This window comes from Arachis ipaensis, chromosome B10 (assembly GCF_059453495.1).
Source record: "Arachis ipaensis isolate K30076 ecotype BB chromosome B10, ASM5945349v1, whole genome shotgun sequence".
Lineage (NCBI taxonomy): Eukaryota > Viridiplantae > Streptophyta > Magnoliopsida > Fabales > Fabaceae > Arachis > Arachis ipaensis.
In genome coordinates this window covers 32,028,871-32,046,945 of record NC_142435.1, presented here as the reverse complement: position 1 = coordinate 32,046,945, position 18,075 = coordinate 32,028,871, and the positions used below count along the sequence as shown (strand labels likewise).

The following is an 18,075-nucleotide window of genomic DNA, read 5'->3' as shown; positions in this document are numbered from 1 at the left end:
AGATCGTTCTCCAGTGTTCGATGATATTCTAAATAACCGTGCTTCGGAGGTAAATTATACTATTAATAGTAATAATTATACTATGGGATACTATTTAGCAGATGGTATTTATCCTGAATGGGCCATATTTGTCAAATCAATCTCAAAGCCACAAGGAGAGAAACGCAAGTTATTTCACAATACCAAGAAGGGCAAAGAAAAGATGTGGAGCGAGCATTCGGAGTGTTGCAAGCACGCTTTGCAATTATACGTGGTCCATCTCGCTTTTGGGAAAAGAAGAAGTTTGCCAACATAATGAGAGCTTGTATTATATTGCATAATATGATTGTTGAGGATGAAAGAGACACTTATGCAGGAAATTTTGCTCAAGGCTTAGAGTATGATGATGTCGAAAATGGCTTATCACAACCTCGGCTGGGAGTAGAAGATTTTGCACCATACCATCAATTTCTCCAAAGAAATGCCCAACTTCGAAATAGGCAGCAGCATAGACAATTGAAAGAAGACTTGATTGAACACATATGGTAATTTCACAATGCTTGTCGTCAACTATAGAGCTTAATTATGTTTTTTTTTGTATTAAGTAATTTTACAAATTAGTGTAATCCCGAATTATATATTGTGTATTATTGTTATATATGAATTTATTTAATATTAATATCTTTTAATAGTGAATTATTTTTAAATTTATAAATTTAAATAATATTATTGAAAAAATTAATTACATTAATTTTAAGTATTTTAATTAATTAATTAAGTAGGACCACAACAAGGGCTAAAGTTAGTTCCTCCTAATGGAGAAGAGAGAGATACTTTGAGTTCCTATTTACTGTTTATGACGCAAAAGTTGATGTGGAGTTACTTTTTATGACAGTTGGGCCATAAATAGGGACTGGAATAAGTTTTTTACTGGAGATGGTCTAAGGAGGGTTTTACTCGGATAGGTTTTAACGAGGCCAACCACTCCACACCTTTCAAAACTGAAAGGTCCTTTCCATATGAATAAAAATGCATTCATTTCTTCTTTTTCTATTTCCTACATTGACGTATTTATTCAATCATTCAAAACAACAAAAAAGCAAGTTGAAAACAATATTCACAAACATGCATTCACAAGTCAATTTTACTTTTAAGTCAAACCGACATTATAAGGCGGATTAGCAATTCACAAAATAAGCCGATCCAAAGTCGGTTACCAAATTATTAGTTTCAAACTAAAGATCCTAAAAATTATAATATTTGAATTCTTCAAGAGGGGGGAGGAACATTTTCATCGTGTTCCTCACCTGCCTCATCCTCAACCAGCTTTCCATCAATCACAATTTTGGTCACATCAAGTTGGACAACATCAAACTTGGGTGAAAACACAGAGACCTGACTAACAACACGGTCAAACCCTGTGGCAAACATTTCCAGGCCTTCTTCTTCCAATTTATGAATACGAGATGTCATCTTGCCCTTCGTCTTATCATTTTCCTTAATTTCGGCTTAAAGAAGACGAATTTGATCCTGAAGCTTCACAATCTCCTCCTTCCCACGTTTCATCTTTGCAGTCACATCAACAATAATATCCTCTATCTTCTTCACAGATTGCTCTAAGCCAACGACCTTATCTGTAGCGGCCTGTTGCTCCCCTCCCAACAACTCGGTTGCTCGGCCAACACATAATAAGCGTGAAGCCACAATCTACAAAACAAAGTTAACAAATGAAAAATGAATATACAGAAGCTAAATTAATGAAGCAAAAATGTCACTAACCTGGATGAACTTCCCCATCCCTTCCACACTAGTTCGGCGAGTCAGCCGTATATCCCCAGGATAATGGAAAACCTTATCAGCAAGCTCGCCAATTGGAAATTGGTCGCTCCAGAGAGACTGTGGATTCACCCCCTCGATAAAACCATGAAGTTTCTTCTGTCTCTCAAACACCGACCTATCACACCCTGCAACACCCTTATCTCCCTCAGATATAACCTCCAAAGACTTATCTGACTCATCTCTTTTCCTCTTCAACGACGCAGTAGGTTTGGCAGTAGAATGTGCAGCATCCCCACCAGCCTCCTTCACCACTCTAGAAACACTGCCGCCCTTTACTTTTTTCTTATGTAAAAAGGAGTGCAACCTAGAGGTATTCAGATGAGGTACTCATCCACCTACAGACGAAAACAACAATGAAGTATAAAACCAGAAATCAGCAAACCAAACATATAGGCGTACATTACCTATATAAGCTTTTAATCCCTCTTTATCATTCTCCTTTTCAAAATGCAATAACTTATGAATAGATAAGCATTCACCAGCAACAAAATTTTCTATCAGAAAATCCAAAAATAGATATTTTTCACTCCTCTCCGCATCCTCAAGAATCTACATTGGCTCCGGACACCAATACAGAGGATATTTTTCTATCAACTCACTATCTAAATAAAAAGGATATTCAGTCTCTAAAGACTGAACCTTTACAAACATGGACTTGAAGTTCTTAAAGGAAGATTTATATAAAAAAAAGATAGAGCATCCAGGAAAGCTACTCAAAAATACCCACAAACCCTTTCGCACCCTCTTCGATTGAAACAAGGAGAAGAAAATATTTAAAGAGGCAGAAAACTCCATCAGACATTCAAATGCTCACAGAAACGCCCACGAATTAGGGTGTAACTGTGAAGGAGCACAGTTAAGTAGAGTTAAAACCTTACACTCAAAATTTGAGAAAGGGAATCTCACGAACAGCTCAGTAAAACAAAGGATGTATATATAGAAATACTCTCACTCCCCCCGTCTTTCACAAACTCTCTCCTCGCTAGTACAAAGGAGAAGCTCGATACTAACCCCAGAACCATCTTTTACAAGCTTCAGAGCTTAGAGCTCACGAAGTGACTCGGCGTCAGAATAAGACAAAGCACGAATCTTTACATCCACATGCATCCAATGGTATGGATTTTCCTTATTTACTTCAACCACTTTTACTTTCTCTTTTTTCTTTTCTTTTTCCCTAACCAGTTTTAAAGGCAAAAGCAACAGAAAGATAGGAACAAGTAGAACAGAAGAACTAACCTTTTGAAGACAAGTCATTGTCAACACTTAAGCGAAAATCACTTGCATTATGCGTTGTAACTTTTCCCAAGAAGAAAACGGCAATCAAGCATAATTACAATCCACTAGGTTAGTGGGTAGTTCAAATAATAACTGTCCACTTAACCAAGCGTCAAAACGTTTCAGATTTCACTTTAACCAAAAATTTATTGCAGCCTAATTAACAAGGTAAAGTATCACTAAAACTCATCTTTTCCGTTAATTCGAAAAAAAAAACAAGCGTGAAACCGCAGCAATGCGCGTTGAGCTTGGGGGCTAAGGTACTTATTCAAACGACCAAGGTATAACCACACAGCAAAAAGCTCAACTTGCTAAACTACGTTTTTCAAGTCAAGCTTGTGAGCTATGTACTGTACCCTTAACACATCGGAGGAACCGGGTTATACCTCGGCATGATCACTAACATTAAAAAATTAGCAACTCTATCCTAACAAACTTCTTTCCAAAATTTCGCCCTAAAGTCGGCCACAAAAATCTTGGCTCAAACCGATGACTAATTCAGCCTCAATCAAGCTATAAATCAGGGTGAGGGCCGACGACATGAAGCAGAGCATTCAACACCATCCTACTGATTATATACTCATTTTCTTAAGTAAGTCTTCACTGACTTGAGCGTCGGAGTCCTTTTTGCAAGTACCACGCTTGGATCCGAGTTCACGTGGGTACTCCAATTTTGGATCGAGCTGTCAGATGCCTCGGAGTAGTGGGAGACCGACGTATAGTTCAAAAGAGTATCCTTTCCAAAACAATTTTATTTAAATGTTATTTTGAAAACGTGATGTTATATAATATATTTCACATATAATTTAATCCTTGTTAATTGTGAATTTTTTTCAGAAGATGTTGAATCCTATTCCTATATATTATTAAAGAATTGATGCTCAGCATAAAAATTTAGAAAAATCCTCATCTGTCAGAGAACCTCTAATACATATTATGCTCTAATGATGAAGGTAATTATTTTCAATCTTTATCTTGTCTAGAAGTGTTTATGGTTCAAGTTTTTTATAAATTAAACTGAAATTATACTAAACTATTTTAAATGGTTTAAAAACTGAACTAAACTATGTTATCACATAAGAAATGGGTTTTAAATCAATTTACAGTATAATGCACCAGCTCATAAAAATAAACCAATTTTAATTGAAAAATTAATTTAAACTGATTTATAGGTTAAAACTAATTTGAACATATAAAAAATTAGTTTTTACATTCTCTCTCTTCCTCTTCCTGCCTCCCCTCTTTCTCCCTCTTTGATAATAAATTATTAGGGATTTAGGGGGTTTAATAAATTCGAATCATTAAAACCCCAATGAAAGGGTTGGAAGGGGCTAAGAAAAGAATGACAAAAAAAAAAAAAAGAATATTGGCACACCCCAAAGACACAGCGAAAACATAAAAAGATAGATAAATATTTTTCTATTAGACCTCTAAGATAGTTGTTATTAGCAACTTAGGTCACCGGAAAGGATTTCCTACTAAACCTTCAAAGAATTTATCCTTGACAACCTAAAAGAGGGATGAAGTTGAAGAAACCACCATGCAGAATCACCTTAGGTTGGATCCTTCAATCTTCTTCATGCAACAGGCGAAGCAAATCACTCACCTTACTTAATCACACAATAACACGTGCTTAAAGCAACTGAAAATTTATTCATCAAAAGTTGTGTAAATGGTCTCACCAAAGGTGTTTAAATAGCCCCCTAACAAACTAACTAAAAGATAAGATAATTAATTTAAATCAGATTTGATCTTAATGGATTAGATCAAATTTGATTTAAATTTAAAATTCCTAAAAATACTACTAAACAAATTAGATCTAAAACAAATCATATAACAAACTTTAACTGCAAAACAAACTAAAACAAAGACCTAAAAATTTGAAAATTAATGATAAATTATGCCTCCTACTGAATTTGAAAAGCATTATTGAGCTTCTTACTATCCTGACTTAGGCCAATGAGCCTCGTCTATTTTTCCTTGGTTAGAATTTGATGTAACTCCTCATGCATAAGTGCTGCCAAGTTCTCAAAGCTCTCATTAAACTTCTTTGCATATGCTCTAGTAATAGGGTCTTCTGAAAATATGAAATTTCCATTCTACTTTTTGGTCTTAGAATACTCCAGTTATCTTTTCGAGTATGTATCATCTCTTTCCCTTCTCTCTCTCTTCTTCCTCTCTTTTCCTCTCTCTTTTTCTTCCCCTCTCTCTTCTTAAAAATAATCCGAGACGGTTGTGAAGGGCGACGGAAGAGAAAGAGAAAGAGAGGGAGATTTGAGCAAGGGGAGCGTAGATCTTGAAAAGAATGCATACTAAAACTTTGTGGGGGAGTGATGGCAAATGCATCTGATTGTTTGAATACCGCACTCGTTATGCCTGCTTTGTGTTTGTAAAAATGCTTAGTTTAAATTGAGTGTGTAAAAGAGTGTGTGTAGTGTGCAACAACGCGAAAGTTAGTGAGATTGAATTTTTTATGGCTGAGAAATGAATGAGGATTTTGATTAGGATTTGGTTTTGGCTTTTCTCTGTGCTTACTAGTTATTGGTATTAGTTCTCACTCTCTCTCTCACTAGTTTCTTTTTTCAATTACAAAATTCACAAGGAAAAATCGCTAACACTGAAATTTATTCTGTACTTTACATTTCAATTCGAATGTTATTTATACTTTAGCTCTAATTTTTTTTTTACTACTGACTCTTATTGCATGAAAAATAAACTTTCAATGTAAATAGAGAAATACTAAAATAGTTAAAAATAAAAATAAAAATGATATTATATGAAACTATTTCTTAGAAAAACATTGTATGTACTAATAATAAACTTTCAATTTGAGATATTGCATAAACTATAACTCGTCCTTCATGCTTCGAGTTCATATAAAATTCTATTAATAAATATCAATAAAAATACATTATAGGTTGATTATAATATTAGTTTTAAAATACAATTCATATAATTATTTAGTATTTACACTGTTCTAACCAATTAATATTTAGTAAAAAAAAAATAATAATTATATATCTTTATCCGCTTGATAAACATTGATGTCATGTAAATGACCATAAAAGTGAAAAAGGGAGTGGAGTGGAGGCCAGCACCATTTTACTTTTAAAAGAAAATATTATAATCAGAAAATAACTAACCATGCAAAAATTAACTACGATCCATCAAAATCATAAACATATATACATATTCATTTGAAGAATAATGCTCCATAACAAGAGCAATATCCAAATGGGTTCACAATTAGTTGTTACTATAACCTTCAAATAGAAAATAAACTGAAGTTCACCAAAAAAATCAAACATAAAAATGGTGAACAAACAAATCAAGTAGTCCTTTGATTAACAACAGCAAATTAATTTCCTACTTGATGGCCAACCCTACTCTGTGAATTTAATGAAAAAGGATGAGAGAATTCGTGAAAATGATAGTTTTTCAGATAACACCGATGCCTTATTAAGGGGCCTCGTCATTAGATTTGTCACCTCCTCAGTTGTAAGCATCAACAAGCTCGGTATTTTAAGAAAGTCAGCAGCCTAAACAACTACCGTTACAGTATTTAGTTAATTTGCAAATTAACATGGAGAAAATTAAAAGATTAGAAAAATTTTGGAGCATGTACATTAGCAAAGGAAATTGGCTCCTGTCGAAGACAAGTATGAAGCAGATGCTCAATCTAACAATGAGAACCACATACATCATGATACACACGCTACAATGGATAAAATTCAGAATTTGTTATAAACCGAGCTCAAAATCTAGGTACATTCAGATGAATTAATTAAGTGACATACCATAAAACAAGCATCAGAATCATGGGTCTTATGAAAAAAAAAAATTCTTACTTGACAGAATCTTTTTCCACTAAATAAAGTTGGCTGCATCGATCAAAGAGGCTATTGCGTGTCATGTCCATGCATTTAGATGTGAGAAAGTTTTATGTTAGCAGTCACAAATTTAACACAACCCTACATGAATCTAAAGACATCATTGTATCATGGCCATGCATTGGGATGCAACAAAGTTTTATGTGGGTTATCATAGGCCTAACACAATCCTATATGGATTCAAAAACGTCTTTACATTGTGTCCACGCACTGGGATGCAATTATATTTGTATACATGTGGCTATCTATTATCATCCATATTTCTAGATTTAAAAATATTAAAATAGGCATTAGAGTAGTAAAATCCACATCCATCTATTCTATTCTAATCTCAACCAATTAATATCTGAATTCCGTGCCATATATGTAACATGTAATATCAAGAACAAGAAACAAGAAAGAGATGGTACATGACAAGAACAAAAGAAACTAACTAACCTCATACAATTCAGAGAGCATGTCTATGTTACTCTTGACAAATTCTATGACTCATCCCCGAAAATGATCCACAACCGCAAGGCCCTCCATGAGCCAGCGGGAACCATATATCTGTTGGAAATCCCATGCATTATGACAGAAGTTAATAATTGATGAGAGTACATGGCTATCAATGGTCATAGGGATCACGGTCCACCAAATACTACACCTAACACAGCGTCTTAAAAATAACGATTCATCTATGGCATCACTCTTATCGATCTTCAAGACCTTTCCATCGTGGCTAGGGAGACTTCGGGAAATCGCACTCGCTCGTCGCCCTGGTACAGAAAAAGGCAGACCCGACTAAAGTGAGGGGACTTCATCAGAGTCTTAAATTTATTGTGATGGTCCCTACCGGAATCGCCGGAATCGCCAATCTGACTGAATCATGTGTTAGTGTTGCAAGTGTGAGAAATGTTGAAGTTAGTTCCACATCAAAGAAAGCATGGAAGAGTGAGGAGTTTATAAGATGAGAAAGACATTAACTTAACACGTTAAGATTTTGAGTTAGACGTGATGTCTTTATCTTATGTTCTCTCACTTGATTCCTCCCTAAATTCTCTCCAACGGTTTTACCAACACCATGTTCTGGATTTGCTGCGATGGATTCCATCAAGCTTGGGATTTGAAGATCTTGCGCAGCCTGTGAATTCATATGTATTAAGATTTAAGAGTAATAAGGAAAAAAAATTTCTCATTGAAGGAATAACCGAATAAGCTTACAGCGGCACACATGCTTCAACAGATTCTTACACTGAGCCTAATTCAACAACAAACTCTAACCCACAAACTAATTACAGTTAAACCTCTAACTGAATCTAATAGAACACGAATGCGGGAAGATGGGAAGAGAGCTGACCTGTTGCAAATCAGAGAGAATGTGGCTATTCTGGTTGAAAAAGGTGGTGGGCCAGCCCTCGTAGTGGGTGGCACCTGCGTCGACGGCCTCCTGGAAATGGCGTTTCTTCTCCAAGAAGAGGATAACCTGAGAGAGGACATAGTTGGAGACATTAGGCACAAGGATCACTCCATTTCCGTCAACCACCAACCCTTCTTCAATAGCATTTTCGCTGTAGAGTCTCGATTGCTTTAGGCACAAAGATTTGCTAATTAGTTCTTCTAGTAATACAGTTCCGTTGTTGCTTACATCACAGAAAAAATTGAACAACATAGTCTCCCTGGATTGAAACAACCAAAACGCATCATAATCATCCATCAATAAGATAAAGTGCAGAACGAAGAGGAAAAGTAGGCAGACGAGCACACACGATCGACCACTATAGAACTAAACTTACTCTCCCTCACTGCCTCTTCACATAGAAAGAAACTAAAAGTTTGCAATGCTGTGTCTCTTTAGTTTCTGACTGGATGGTTTACGAGGTTTCTCACTACAAAAAAAAAAAAAAAAAAGTTAAAATGGCTCGGCTGGATGTGGGTCCAGCCTACTACGAGGATCCCGTATCTAGCAACTTGCATCACATACACAAGTGCTCTCTGAACCGTGCAATAAGGTCACCCATAACACGGCTCTCCCACTTGAGTTACCTTAGCCCCAGAAATCTTTCACTCTACCTCCTCTTATTAAGACCATAGAATGTTCCTGCGAATTATGACCTTCGCCCGGAATGTGAGCAAATATATCATGTCGATTGCTCAATCGTACTTTGGCTATCTTACGTGGAGCTAAATTAGGTTTTTTCGGTGTTCTCGCTTTTATAGAAATTACAGCGGTTACAAGCCATTATTATAAAAAATGGCGCCTCCAAGAAACGTCAGAATTCTGGGCGCCATTCTGTTTATTATGACGATTTTTTTCCGATTTTTTACGAGAATTTAATAGTATCCTTTTCGTTTAAAATGGTGTTTCTAACCGTCATTTTTAACTGTGTTTAATAGCATCTTTTTTATTTAAAATAACATTTCTAACCGCCGTTTTAACCGGATTTTAATGTCATCCTTTTCGTTTAAAACGACATTTTCTAACCGCCGTTTTTACCAGGATATAATGACATCGTTTTTGTTTGAAATGGCGATTTTTAACGGTCATTTTTACCTAAGTATTATAGCAATTTTATACTTTTTAAAATGGGATTGAAACTACCTATTTAAAGTGACATTTTTAGAACTCAAATTTTAAAATCTCATAATAACCAAAAGGTATAACCTTAAATCAAACATTATAACAAGATTTTTAATTCATACATGGTCTCCAAAAATAAAATATCATAATCCAAAAACAAAGTATCAAAGATAATATTTTTTAATAATTTATCTTAACATACATATATATATATATATATATATATATATATATATATATTTTTTTTTTTCTTAATACATAAAATCTTTATCATGCATGTTCATGCTTCTTTGTTGTTCGCTCCAAAAGATCTATTTCCTAACTCTCTTGATGATAGAATTTCACTTTCTTAATCCAATCCCTACAACAAAAATATAATTATGAGCACAATAAAAAATAAAAAATAAAAAACTGAATCTAAAATTATTAATCTAAAATTATTCAATCAAAAGAAAAAACTCACACTAACTATTTGCACTTTTCAAGAGATTTTTAATAGGAATTAATTAGCCTTTTTCATCATTAGATTGTTATTTTTGCTTTCTTAATAGATTTATAGAAGATTCATCTTTTAACAGAGTTTTTTATTTTTTTTTCCACCCAACAATAATCTTAACAAATGACTAATTGAGCTTCATTATTTATGGAGAGCCACTCATTAAAATAAAAAATGAACAGAAAGAAAATTAAAATAAAAAATCATCTATATATAGCCGCTATCAATAGTTTAGAATACTTTGAACTTTCTAGTTTTCTAGTAATATTTTCCTTTCATCCATCATATGAAATGAGGCCATCAATGTCTCATTATACAAAGGATCTCTTATTCTACTACTCAAACTAGCATCAAGACCGAACTATCTATAGCGCCAAGGGTATTTTATTTGGAAATTTTAAAAGAAAATATTGTAATAAAATTTTTTTATCTCATGTAAAATGTACATATATCACAGTAAGGCTTATATACTAACCGTGTTAGGTGTTACATACTAAATCATGAAAGATTAACTGATACACCACTATATAATTGAGTTTTACCAACATTTAAAAGATGTTACCAAATTATATTAAAATATTACCTATATATATTAGTAACATTTTAACAAATGTTAAATATACCATATGTTACTAAAGAGTTTTATTAATATTTTTCAAAAGATTTAATAATATTTAGTAAAAATGTTACTGTTCATACCCTGGCCCAACGAATAAGGCCCAGGATCCAAATAAAAAGGCCCAACCCAAAGGGTTGGCCTCACCTTTCGCCAGATTAGCCGCCACGAAGTCGGAACTAGTCACGACTTGCTCTAAAGAAGTCGGGAACGAGGATTAACTGGCAGATAGGCACTCATTTGAATGAGTAACTGCCCCTAGAATCTCTCTAACCACTTCACGAAGCAATATCTTAACTTCCCTAAGATAAAGGGACGGTTAACACCCTAGAAAAGTGGCACTACTCCAACGGTGGTTATTGGCTCACCACTATAAATACACTGACACCCCTCAGGTATTTCTAAGTTCCAATACTCCCTAGACCTGCTAACCCCTTTGCTGACTTAGGCATCGGAGTGTCTTTGCAGGTACCACCCCCCATTCACTCATACAAACAAGTCGGACGGAGGCCCCCAAGGCGCAGACCCTGACAAAGGCTTCCTCCCTCAGACGATTGGGCCGACCAGCGCCATCCAGCCCATCAATCTCCAGTTACCTACCGTAACATTGGCGCCGTTGCTGGGGACCCGAGAGATCAACCAGTGATGGCGGACAGATCTCCTGAGGAGGGTCATGTGGAAACAAATTCTGAACAAGAGAATCTGGACACCAGAAATAGTGACGCGGACCTAACCCTCTAACAGGAAACCAACGATCAACACAAAGAAGGAACCTCCGGAGTCAAAACCCCGAAGGTGAATTCCTCAGAAGGCCGTGAGTCAGAGAAGGACGGACAATCCCATTCAACTGAGCTCATGGGGTTAGTCCATATTCACCAAAATCGTTTGGAACAGCTAGAACAGGAACGGGAGCGACAAAGGGAGATAGAAAAGCGCCTAAGAGAGGAGATGGATAGACGAAAAGAGTTAGAGGAAAAACTCTTAAAGCTAGAATCCTCCCTCAAAAGTCGGAACTCCCGTGATAGTAGAGAAGAGTCCCCCTTAGGAGGGGAAGATCCTTTTATTGAGGACATAATGAGGGCAAAAGTTCCGAGAAACTTTAGAAGCCCCGATATGGACCTCTACGACGGAACCACTGATCCAAAGCACCATCTGAGCAACTTTAAAAGTCGGATGTATCTGGCTGACGCTTCCGATGCTACGCGATGCAAAGCTTTTCTGACAACCTTGTCAAAAGCAGCGATGAAGTGGTTCGACAGTCTCCCCCCGAGGTCGGTCACCAGTTTTGAAGACCTCTCAAGGAAATTCTTGATGAGGTTCTCTATCCAGATTGACAAAGTTAAACATGCACCAAGCCTCCTGGGAATAAAGCAGGAGGTCGGAGAATCCCTACGAGCCTATATGGAAAGGTTCAACAAAGCATGTTTAGAGATTCAAGACCTGCCCACCGAGGCAGTCATAATGGGGCTAGTCAATGGGCTCAGAGAAAGTTCCTTCTCACAGTCCATATCCAAGAGACATCCCATCTCTCTAAGTGATGTACAGGAAAGAGCTGAAAAGTACATCAATATGGAGAAAAATACTAAGTTAAGAGACCTGAGTTGGCGACCTGGGCACCCTCCCTCAACGAAAGAAAGAGAGAGGGAAACCAAAAAGAAAGAAGAACTCGACCTCGATAGACCAAGAAAATATCACTCTTATACTCCTCTAAAGGTCTCTATAGTGGACGTATACAGAGAGATTTGTAATACTGAAAGGCTACCACCCCTCAGACCCATTAAAAATTAAAAAGGGGGGAGCCGCAACGACTACTGTGAGTACCATAAAATATATGGTCACTCCACAAACGACTGCTACGACCTTAAAAATGTGATAGAAAAGCTGGCTAGGAAAGGTCGGCTCGACAGATATCTCATAGAAAGGTCGGACAATCATAGAAAAAGAAAGCGAGACGATATGGATAGAAGAGACCCACCACCGCAGACTCCGGAGAGACATATTCATATGATCTCCGGAGGATTCGCGGGAGGGGGACTCACCAAATCCTCTCGCAAAAGACATCTCAAAAGAGTATACCAGGTCGGAGGAGAGTCATCCGACCTCCCCACCATTTTATTCACAAATGAAGATGGGTAAGGAATAATGCCGGGACACGATGATCCAGTGGTAATAACTATGATCCTAGCAAATGCTCATCTCCACAGAACCCTAGTAGACCAAGGAAGCTCAGCGGACATTCTTTTTAAGCCCGCTTTCGACAAACTAGGGTTGGATGAGAAAGAATTAAGAGCCTACCCCGACACCTTATATGGACTAGGTGACACGCCAATAAAGCCACTAGGGTTTTTGCCCCTCCACACCACCTTTGGAAAAGGGGAAAAATCAAAAACTCTGAGCATAGACTTCATAGTCATCGATGTAGGGTCAGCATATAATGCTTTAATTGGCAGGACTACCCTTAATCGACTCGGAGCGATGGTATCCACCCCTCACCTTTGTATGAAATTCCCGACTTCAGCGGGGATAGCAACGGTAAGGGGAGATCAGAAATTGGCAAGAAAATGCTACAATGAAAGCCTAAACCTGAGAGGAAAAAGCCGAGAAGTTCATACAGTAGAGCTCGGAGGCGCAAAGGTTAGAGAGGAGCTGCGTCCACAACCAGGAGGAAAAACTGAGGAGATACAGGTCGGCAAAGAGGAGGGAAGAAATACTCACATAGGGGCCAACCTAGGGGAAACCCTAAAACAAGGGTTGACTAAGCTCCTAAGAGATAACTCCGATCTCTTCGCCTGGAAGGCCTCCGACATGCCTGGGATAGATCCCGAGCTCATGTCCCATAAACTCTCGGTTTACCCGGGGTCACGACCTGTACAACAAAGAAGACGCAAGCTCGGCCCAGAGCGAGCCCTAATAGTAGAGGAGCAAGTACAAGCGCTCCTAGAAGCCGGTTTCATTAGAGAAGTCAAATACCCAACATGGCTAGCCAATGTAGTGCTAGTCAAAAAAGAAAATGGTAAATGGAGAATGTGTGTCGACTACACCGACCTAAATAAGGCATGTCCCAAGGACCCTTATCCACTGCCAAGTATTGACACCCTAGTGGACTCCAGCTCGGGATATCAATACTTGTCGTTCATGGACGCCTACTCGGGATATAACCAAATCCCGATGTATGAGCCGGACCAGGAAAAAACATCATTCATCACGCCCAGAGCTAATTTTTGCTACGTGGTCATGCCATTTGGGCTGAAAAATGCAGGGGCCACATATCAGAGGCTGATGAATAAGGTGTTTGCCTCTCACCAAGGGAGCCTAATGGAAGTATACGTTGACGATATGCTGGTAAAGACCAAGAAAGAAGTCGACCTCTTGCCTGACCTTTCACAAGTCTTTGACACCATAAGGTCGCACGGGATGAGACTAAAGTGCGCGATGGAGGCAGGAAAATTTCTAGGATTCATGCTAACACAAAGAGGGATAGAAGCCAATCCCGACAAGTGCAGAGCTATCCTGGAGATGAAAAGTCCAACTTGTTTGAGAGAGGTCCAACAACTGAATGGCCGGCTAGCAGCTCTCTCCAGATTTTTGGCAGGATCAGCACTAAGATCCCTTCCACTGTTCTCCCTACTGAGAAAGGGACACCAGTTTGAATGGACTCCTGAATGCGAGGAGGCGTTCCAGGAGTTCAAAAATTTTTTGAGCCAACCTCCTATTTTGACACGACCTATAGCTAGAGAAGACCTTGTCCTATACTTATCAGTAGCAGACAAGGCCATCTCATCGGCCCTGATAAGAGAAGACGAGGCCGGTCAGCACCCAGTATACTTCATCAGTAAAGTTCTACAAGGCCCTGAGCTAAGGTACCATAAACTAGAGAAGTTTGCATACTCCTTAGTAGTAGCCTCACGAAGGCTACGGCCTTACTTTCAAGCTCACACAATAAGAGTCCGCACGAACCAACCCATGAGGCAAATCCTCCAAAAGACGGATGTTGCGGGAAGAATGGTTCAATGGGCAATAGAGCTCTCCGAGTTCGACTTGAAGTATGAAACTCGGACGGCGATTAAAGCCCAGTGCCTCGCCGACTTCATTGCAGAATACGCAGGAGATCAAGAGGATAAACCAACTATATGGGAACTCTATGTAGATGGATCCTCCAACAAAACAGGAAGTGGTGCAGGCATAATATTGGTAGATAAAAGGGGAACCCAGATAGAAGTTTCCCTCAGGTTCGAATTCCCAGCTTCAAATAATCAGGCAGAGTATGAAGCCTTGATTGCAGGATTGAAGCTGGCAAAAGAAGTCGGTGCTACAAAGGTGATGATATACAGCGACTCTCAAGTGGTGACCTCCCAAATAAGTGGAGAGTATCAGGAAAAAGACCCAAACATGAAGAGGTACTTGGAAAAAACTCTGGAACACCTTGGGCGCTTTGCAGAAACCGAGGTCAAACACATAACTCGGGATCTAAATAGCAGGGCAGACGCCCTATCCAAGTTAGCAAGTACCAAGCCAGGAGGGAATAACAGATGCTTGATCCAAGAAACTCTCCAGGAACCCTCAGTGGTAAAAACAGAAGACAAACAAGAAGTCTTCGAAGTGGTCGGATTACACCTCGGATGGATGAACCCCTTAGTCGAATTTCTGAAATTCGACATCCTCCCCAAGGAGGAGAAAGAGGCAAAGAAAATCCGAAGGGAAGCCCAACACTATACCTTGGTGAAAAATATTCTCTATAGAAGAGGGATATCAACACCATTATTAAAATGCGTACCGACCTTAAGAACCACTGAGGTATTAGAGGAAGTGCATAGCGGGATCTGTGGAAACCATCTTGGAGCCAGGTCATTAGCCAGGAAAGTGATCCGAGCTGGATTCTACTGGCCAACCTTACAGAAAGATGCCACAGAATTTGTGAAAAAGTGCCAACCATGTCAGATGCATGCAAATTTCCACGTGGCTCCCCCAGAAGAGCTCATTAGTATCACTTCTCCATGGCCCTTTGCAAAATGGGGGATGGATTTATTAGGTCCTTTTCCTCAGGCGCCAGGACAAGTCAGGTACTTAATCGTGGGAATAGATTATTTCACAAAGTGGATAGAAGCAGAGCCATTGGCCACAATCACCGTGCAAAGAAGTCGGAGGTTCCTCTACAAAAATATCATCACAAGATATGGGATACCTCATTCCATTACTACAGATAATGGAACCCAGTTCATCGACTCTACCTTTAGAAGCCTAGTAGCCAGTATGAAAATCAAACACCAGTTCACCTCGGTGGAGCACCTGCAAGCCAATGGGCAAGCCGAGGCGGCCAACAAAGTCATACTGGCAGGGCTAAAGAAGAGATTACAAGATGCAAAAGGAGCTTGGGCCGAAGAGCTCCCCCAAATGTTATGGTCCTACAGGACGACACCCCAATCCGCCACTGGAGAAACTCCTTTCCGACTAGTTTATGGGGTAGAAGCCATGATCCCAATAGAAGTCAGCGAGCAAAGCCCAAGAGTGATTCTCCATGACGAGATCGGGAATATACAGGGGCACAAAGAGGAACTCGACTTGCTCCCCAAAGTCCGAGAAGAAGCCCAGATAAGAGAAGCAGCATTGAAGCAAAGGATGGCTACAAGATACAACAAAAAAGTCATCCGAAGAACATTCACCCTAAGCGACTTGGTCCTGATCAGAAATGACATTGGAGTCAACAAATCAGGAGAAGGAAAGCTCGCTGCAAATTGGAAGGGACCATACAAAATCAATGAGATCTTAGGAAAAGGCTATTATAAAGTGACCGACTTGGACGGCACTGAGTTACCAAGGTCGTGGCATGCTTGTAATATGAAAAGGTACTATAGCTAAAAGCGAACTCTACTCCCTGATGTACTCTTTTCCCAACTTCATGATTTTTTCCCAAAACCAAAGGGTTTTTTCTGAAGAAGGGTTTTTAACGAGGCACCATAGTAGGGGCTAGGGGAAATAGACTGTCAAAAACCCTTAGTAGCAATGAAGTACCCCCCCCCCCAATTAATAAAGATCTTTTCATCTTACAAATATCTCTTATAAATTCCTTTTCTATTGTTTTCCATTCCTTTCTACGAAACGCGCCGACTTAAGCTCGACAAAACGTGAAAATCCCATGAACCGACCTAGATGGTCGTCAGGATAAAACGACGAGGTACAAGTCGGCGTAAAGAGGTTATAGAAGTTGATCATGATAAACTCGGAAACATCCCGACTCATAAGTCGGAATGAGAAACCGAGTAAAACAGAAATGAATCGCGAAAATAACCTAAGTCATAAAAACTCAATGAAACGAAATTGGGTACTAGGAATAACAAAAGAGAGATAGGAAAAAATCCAAGAAAAGATTAAAAGGCTGTCCTAAAGATCCTTGAAAAGTTCAGAAAGGCAGACGAAAGCCAAAGAAAAGGTTTTTTAGAAAAGATCAAAGGGAAATTCGAAATAAGAAAAGCATGCACACACAAGGTAACTTAAACCCTTATCCAAAAAAGGGAATTTATTTTTTTAACTTAAACCCTTATCCAAAAAAGGGCATTTTAACTTAAACCCTTATTAAAAAGGGTATTATAAAAACGTTTTGTTTACGGCCTCAAAAGGCCAAAAAATTGTTCAAATACTACCAAAACAAATAAAGAGTTTAAAAAGAGGGGACCCACAAGCCGGGCCCCAAATAGCCAACAAATCGCTTTTTTGCAAGAGGAGTAGATAGGCCACCACCACCAGAGGAAGAAGGAGCGCCACCAGGACCGGGAAGAGAGGCATCCACAGGAGACGAAGAAGAAGTCAGAGGAACTGTGGAGGAACTCGGGGCATCCTTAGGGCGAGGAGGAGACTCTATAATCCTTTGCCCCCGAGTCTTCAAATCTGACTCGGAAATAATCTCGGGGACAGGAGGATCCACAATGGCACCATCAATGACAACCTTATCGGGATCTAAAGGAGAGAGGTCCAAGTCAGGAGCAATGACTCCGACCTGCTCCCTAAAGATCCTCCAAGCCTCCTCAGCGCCATCAGCAATAGAGTCCTCCAACTCGGCGTATGCCTTCCGAGAATTCAGCAGATCATTCTTCACAGACACAAGATCATCAAACAAACTTTGATAGCTATCCTGTGCTGTCTTCCTCAAACCGACCTCCATGTTGCATTGGGCTTGCAACTTCCTCTCCCTCTCCCGGAGGTTATCTCTCTCCTCCCTCAGCCTGGCGACTTCCTCCTTCAACTTCCCCTCATGCTCCTGATATATGAGAAGCCTACCTTCCAACTCTTCGACCCTCGAGGTCATCCCTAAAGAGCTGAGAGGAGCCTTCTCAAAAATATCTAAGAGTTTGCCACAAACCCCCGCCGCCTTAAGGCTCTCCTCAACCAGAGTGGTAAGGTGGCGCCGAACAGAAACATCATCCAT

General features: G+C 39.0%; 3 protein-coding genes across 4 annotated transcripts; all 3 read right to left on the bottom strand.

Annotated features, from left to right (window-relative positions):
• Positions 1–1,488: 1,488 nt before the first annotated feature.
• Positions 1,489–3,072, bottom strand: LOC148579602 (uncharacterized). Its single transcript, XM_088490765.1, has 3 exons — positions 3,055–3,072; positions 1,759–2,100; positions 1,489–1,686 (listed from the first exon to the last, which is right to left on the bottom strand). The coding sequence occupies exons 1-3, from the start codon at positions 3,070–3,072 to the stop codon at positions 1,489–1,491; spliced, it is 558 nt and encodes a 185-aa protein (XP_088346891.1).
• A 3,362-nt stretch (positions 3,073–6,434) lies between these two features.
• On the bottom strand, positions 6,435–8,843 carry LOC110267631 (uncharacterized). Of its 2 annotated transcripts, XM_088484438.1 has the most exons (4): positions 8,759–8,843; positions 8,323–8,641; positions 7,950–8,106; positions 6,435–7,844 (listed from the first exon to the last, which is right to left on the bottom strand). In XM_088484438.1, the coding sequence occupies exons 2-4, from the start codon at positions 8,632–8,634 to the stop codon at positions 7,786–7,788; spliced, it is 528 nt and encodes a 175-aa protein (XP_088340564.1). In that variant the 5' UTR covers positions 8,635–8,641; positions 8,759–8,843; the 3' UTR covers positions 6,435–7,785. The 2 variants fall into 2 exon arrangements, with proteins under 2 accessions (XP_088340564.1, XP_088340548.1); XM_088484422.1 differs by having other exon boundaries at positions 8,323–8,828.
• An 8,467-nt stretch (positions 8,844–17,310) lies between these two features.
• LOC148579601 (uncharacterized) lies at positions 17,311–18,075 on the bottom strand. Its single transcript, XM_088490762.1, has one exon. The coding sequence runs from the start codon at positions 18,073–18,075 to the stop codon at positions 17,311–17,313; it is 765 nt and encodes a 254-aa protein (XP_088346888.1).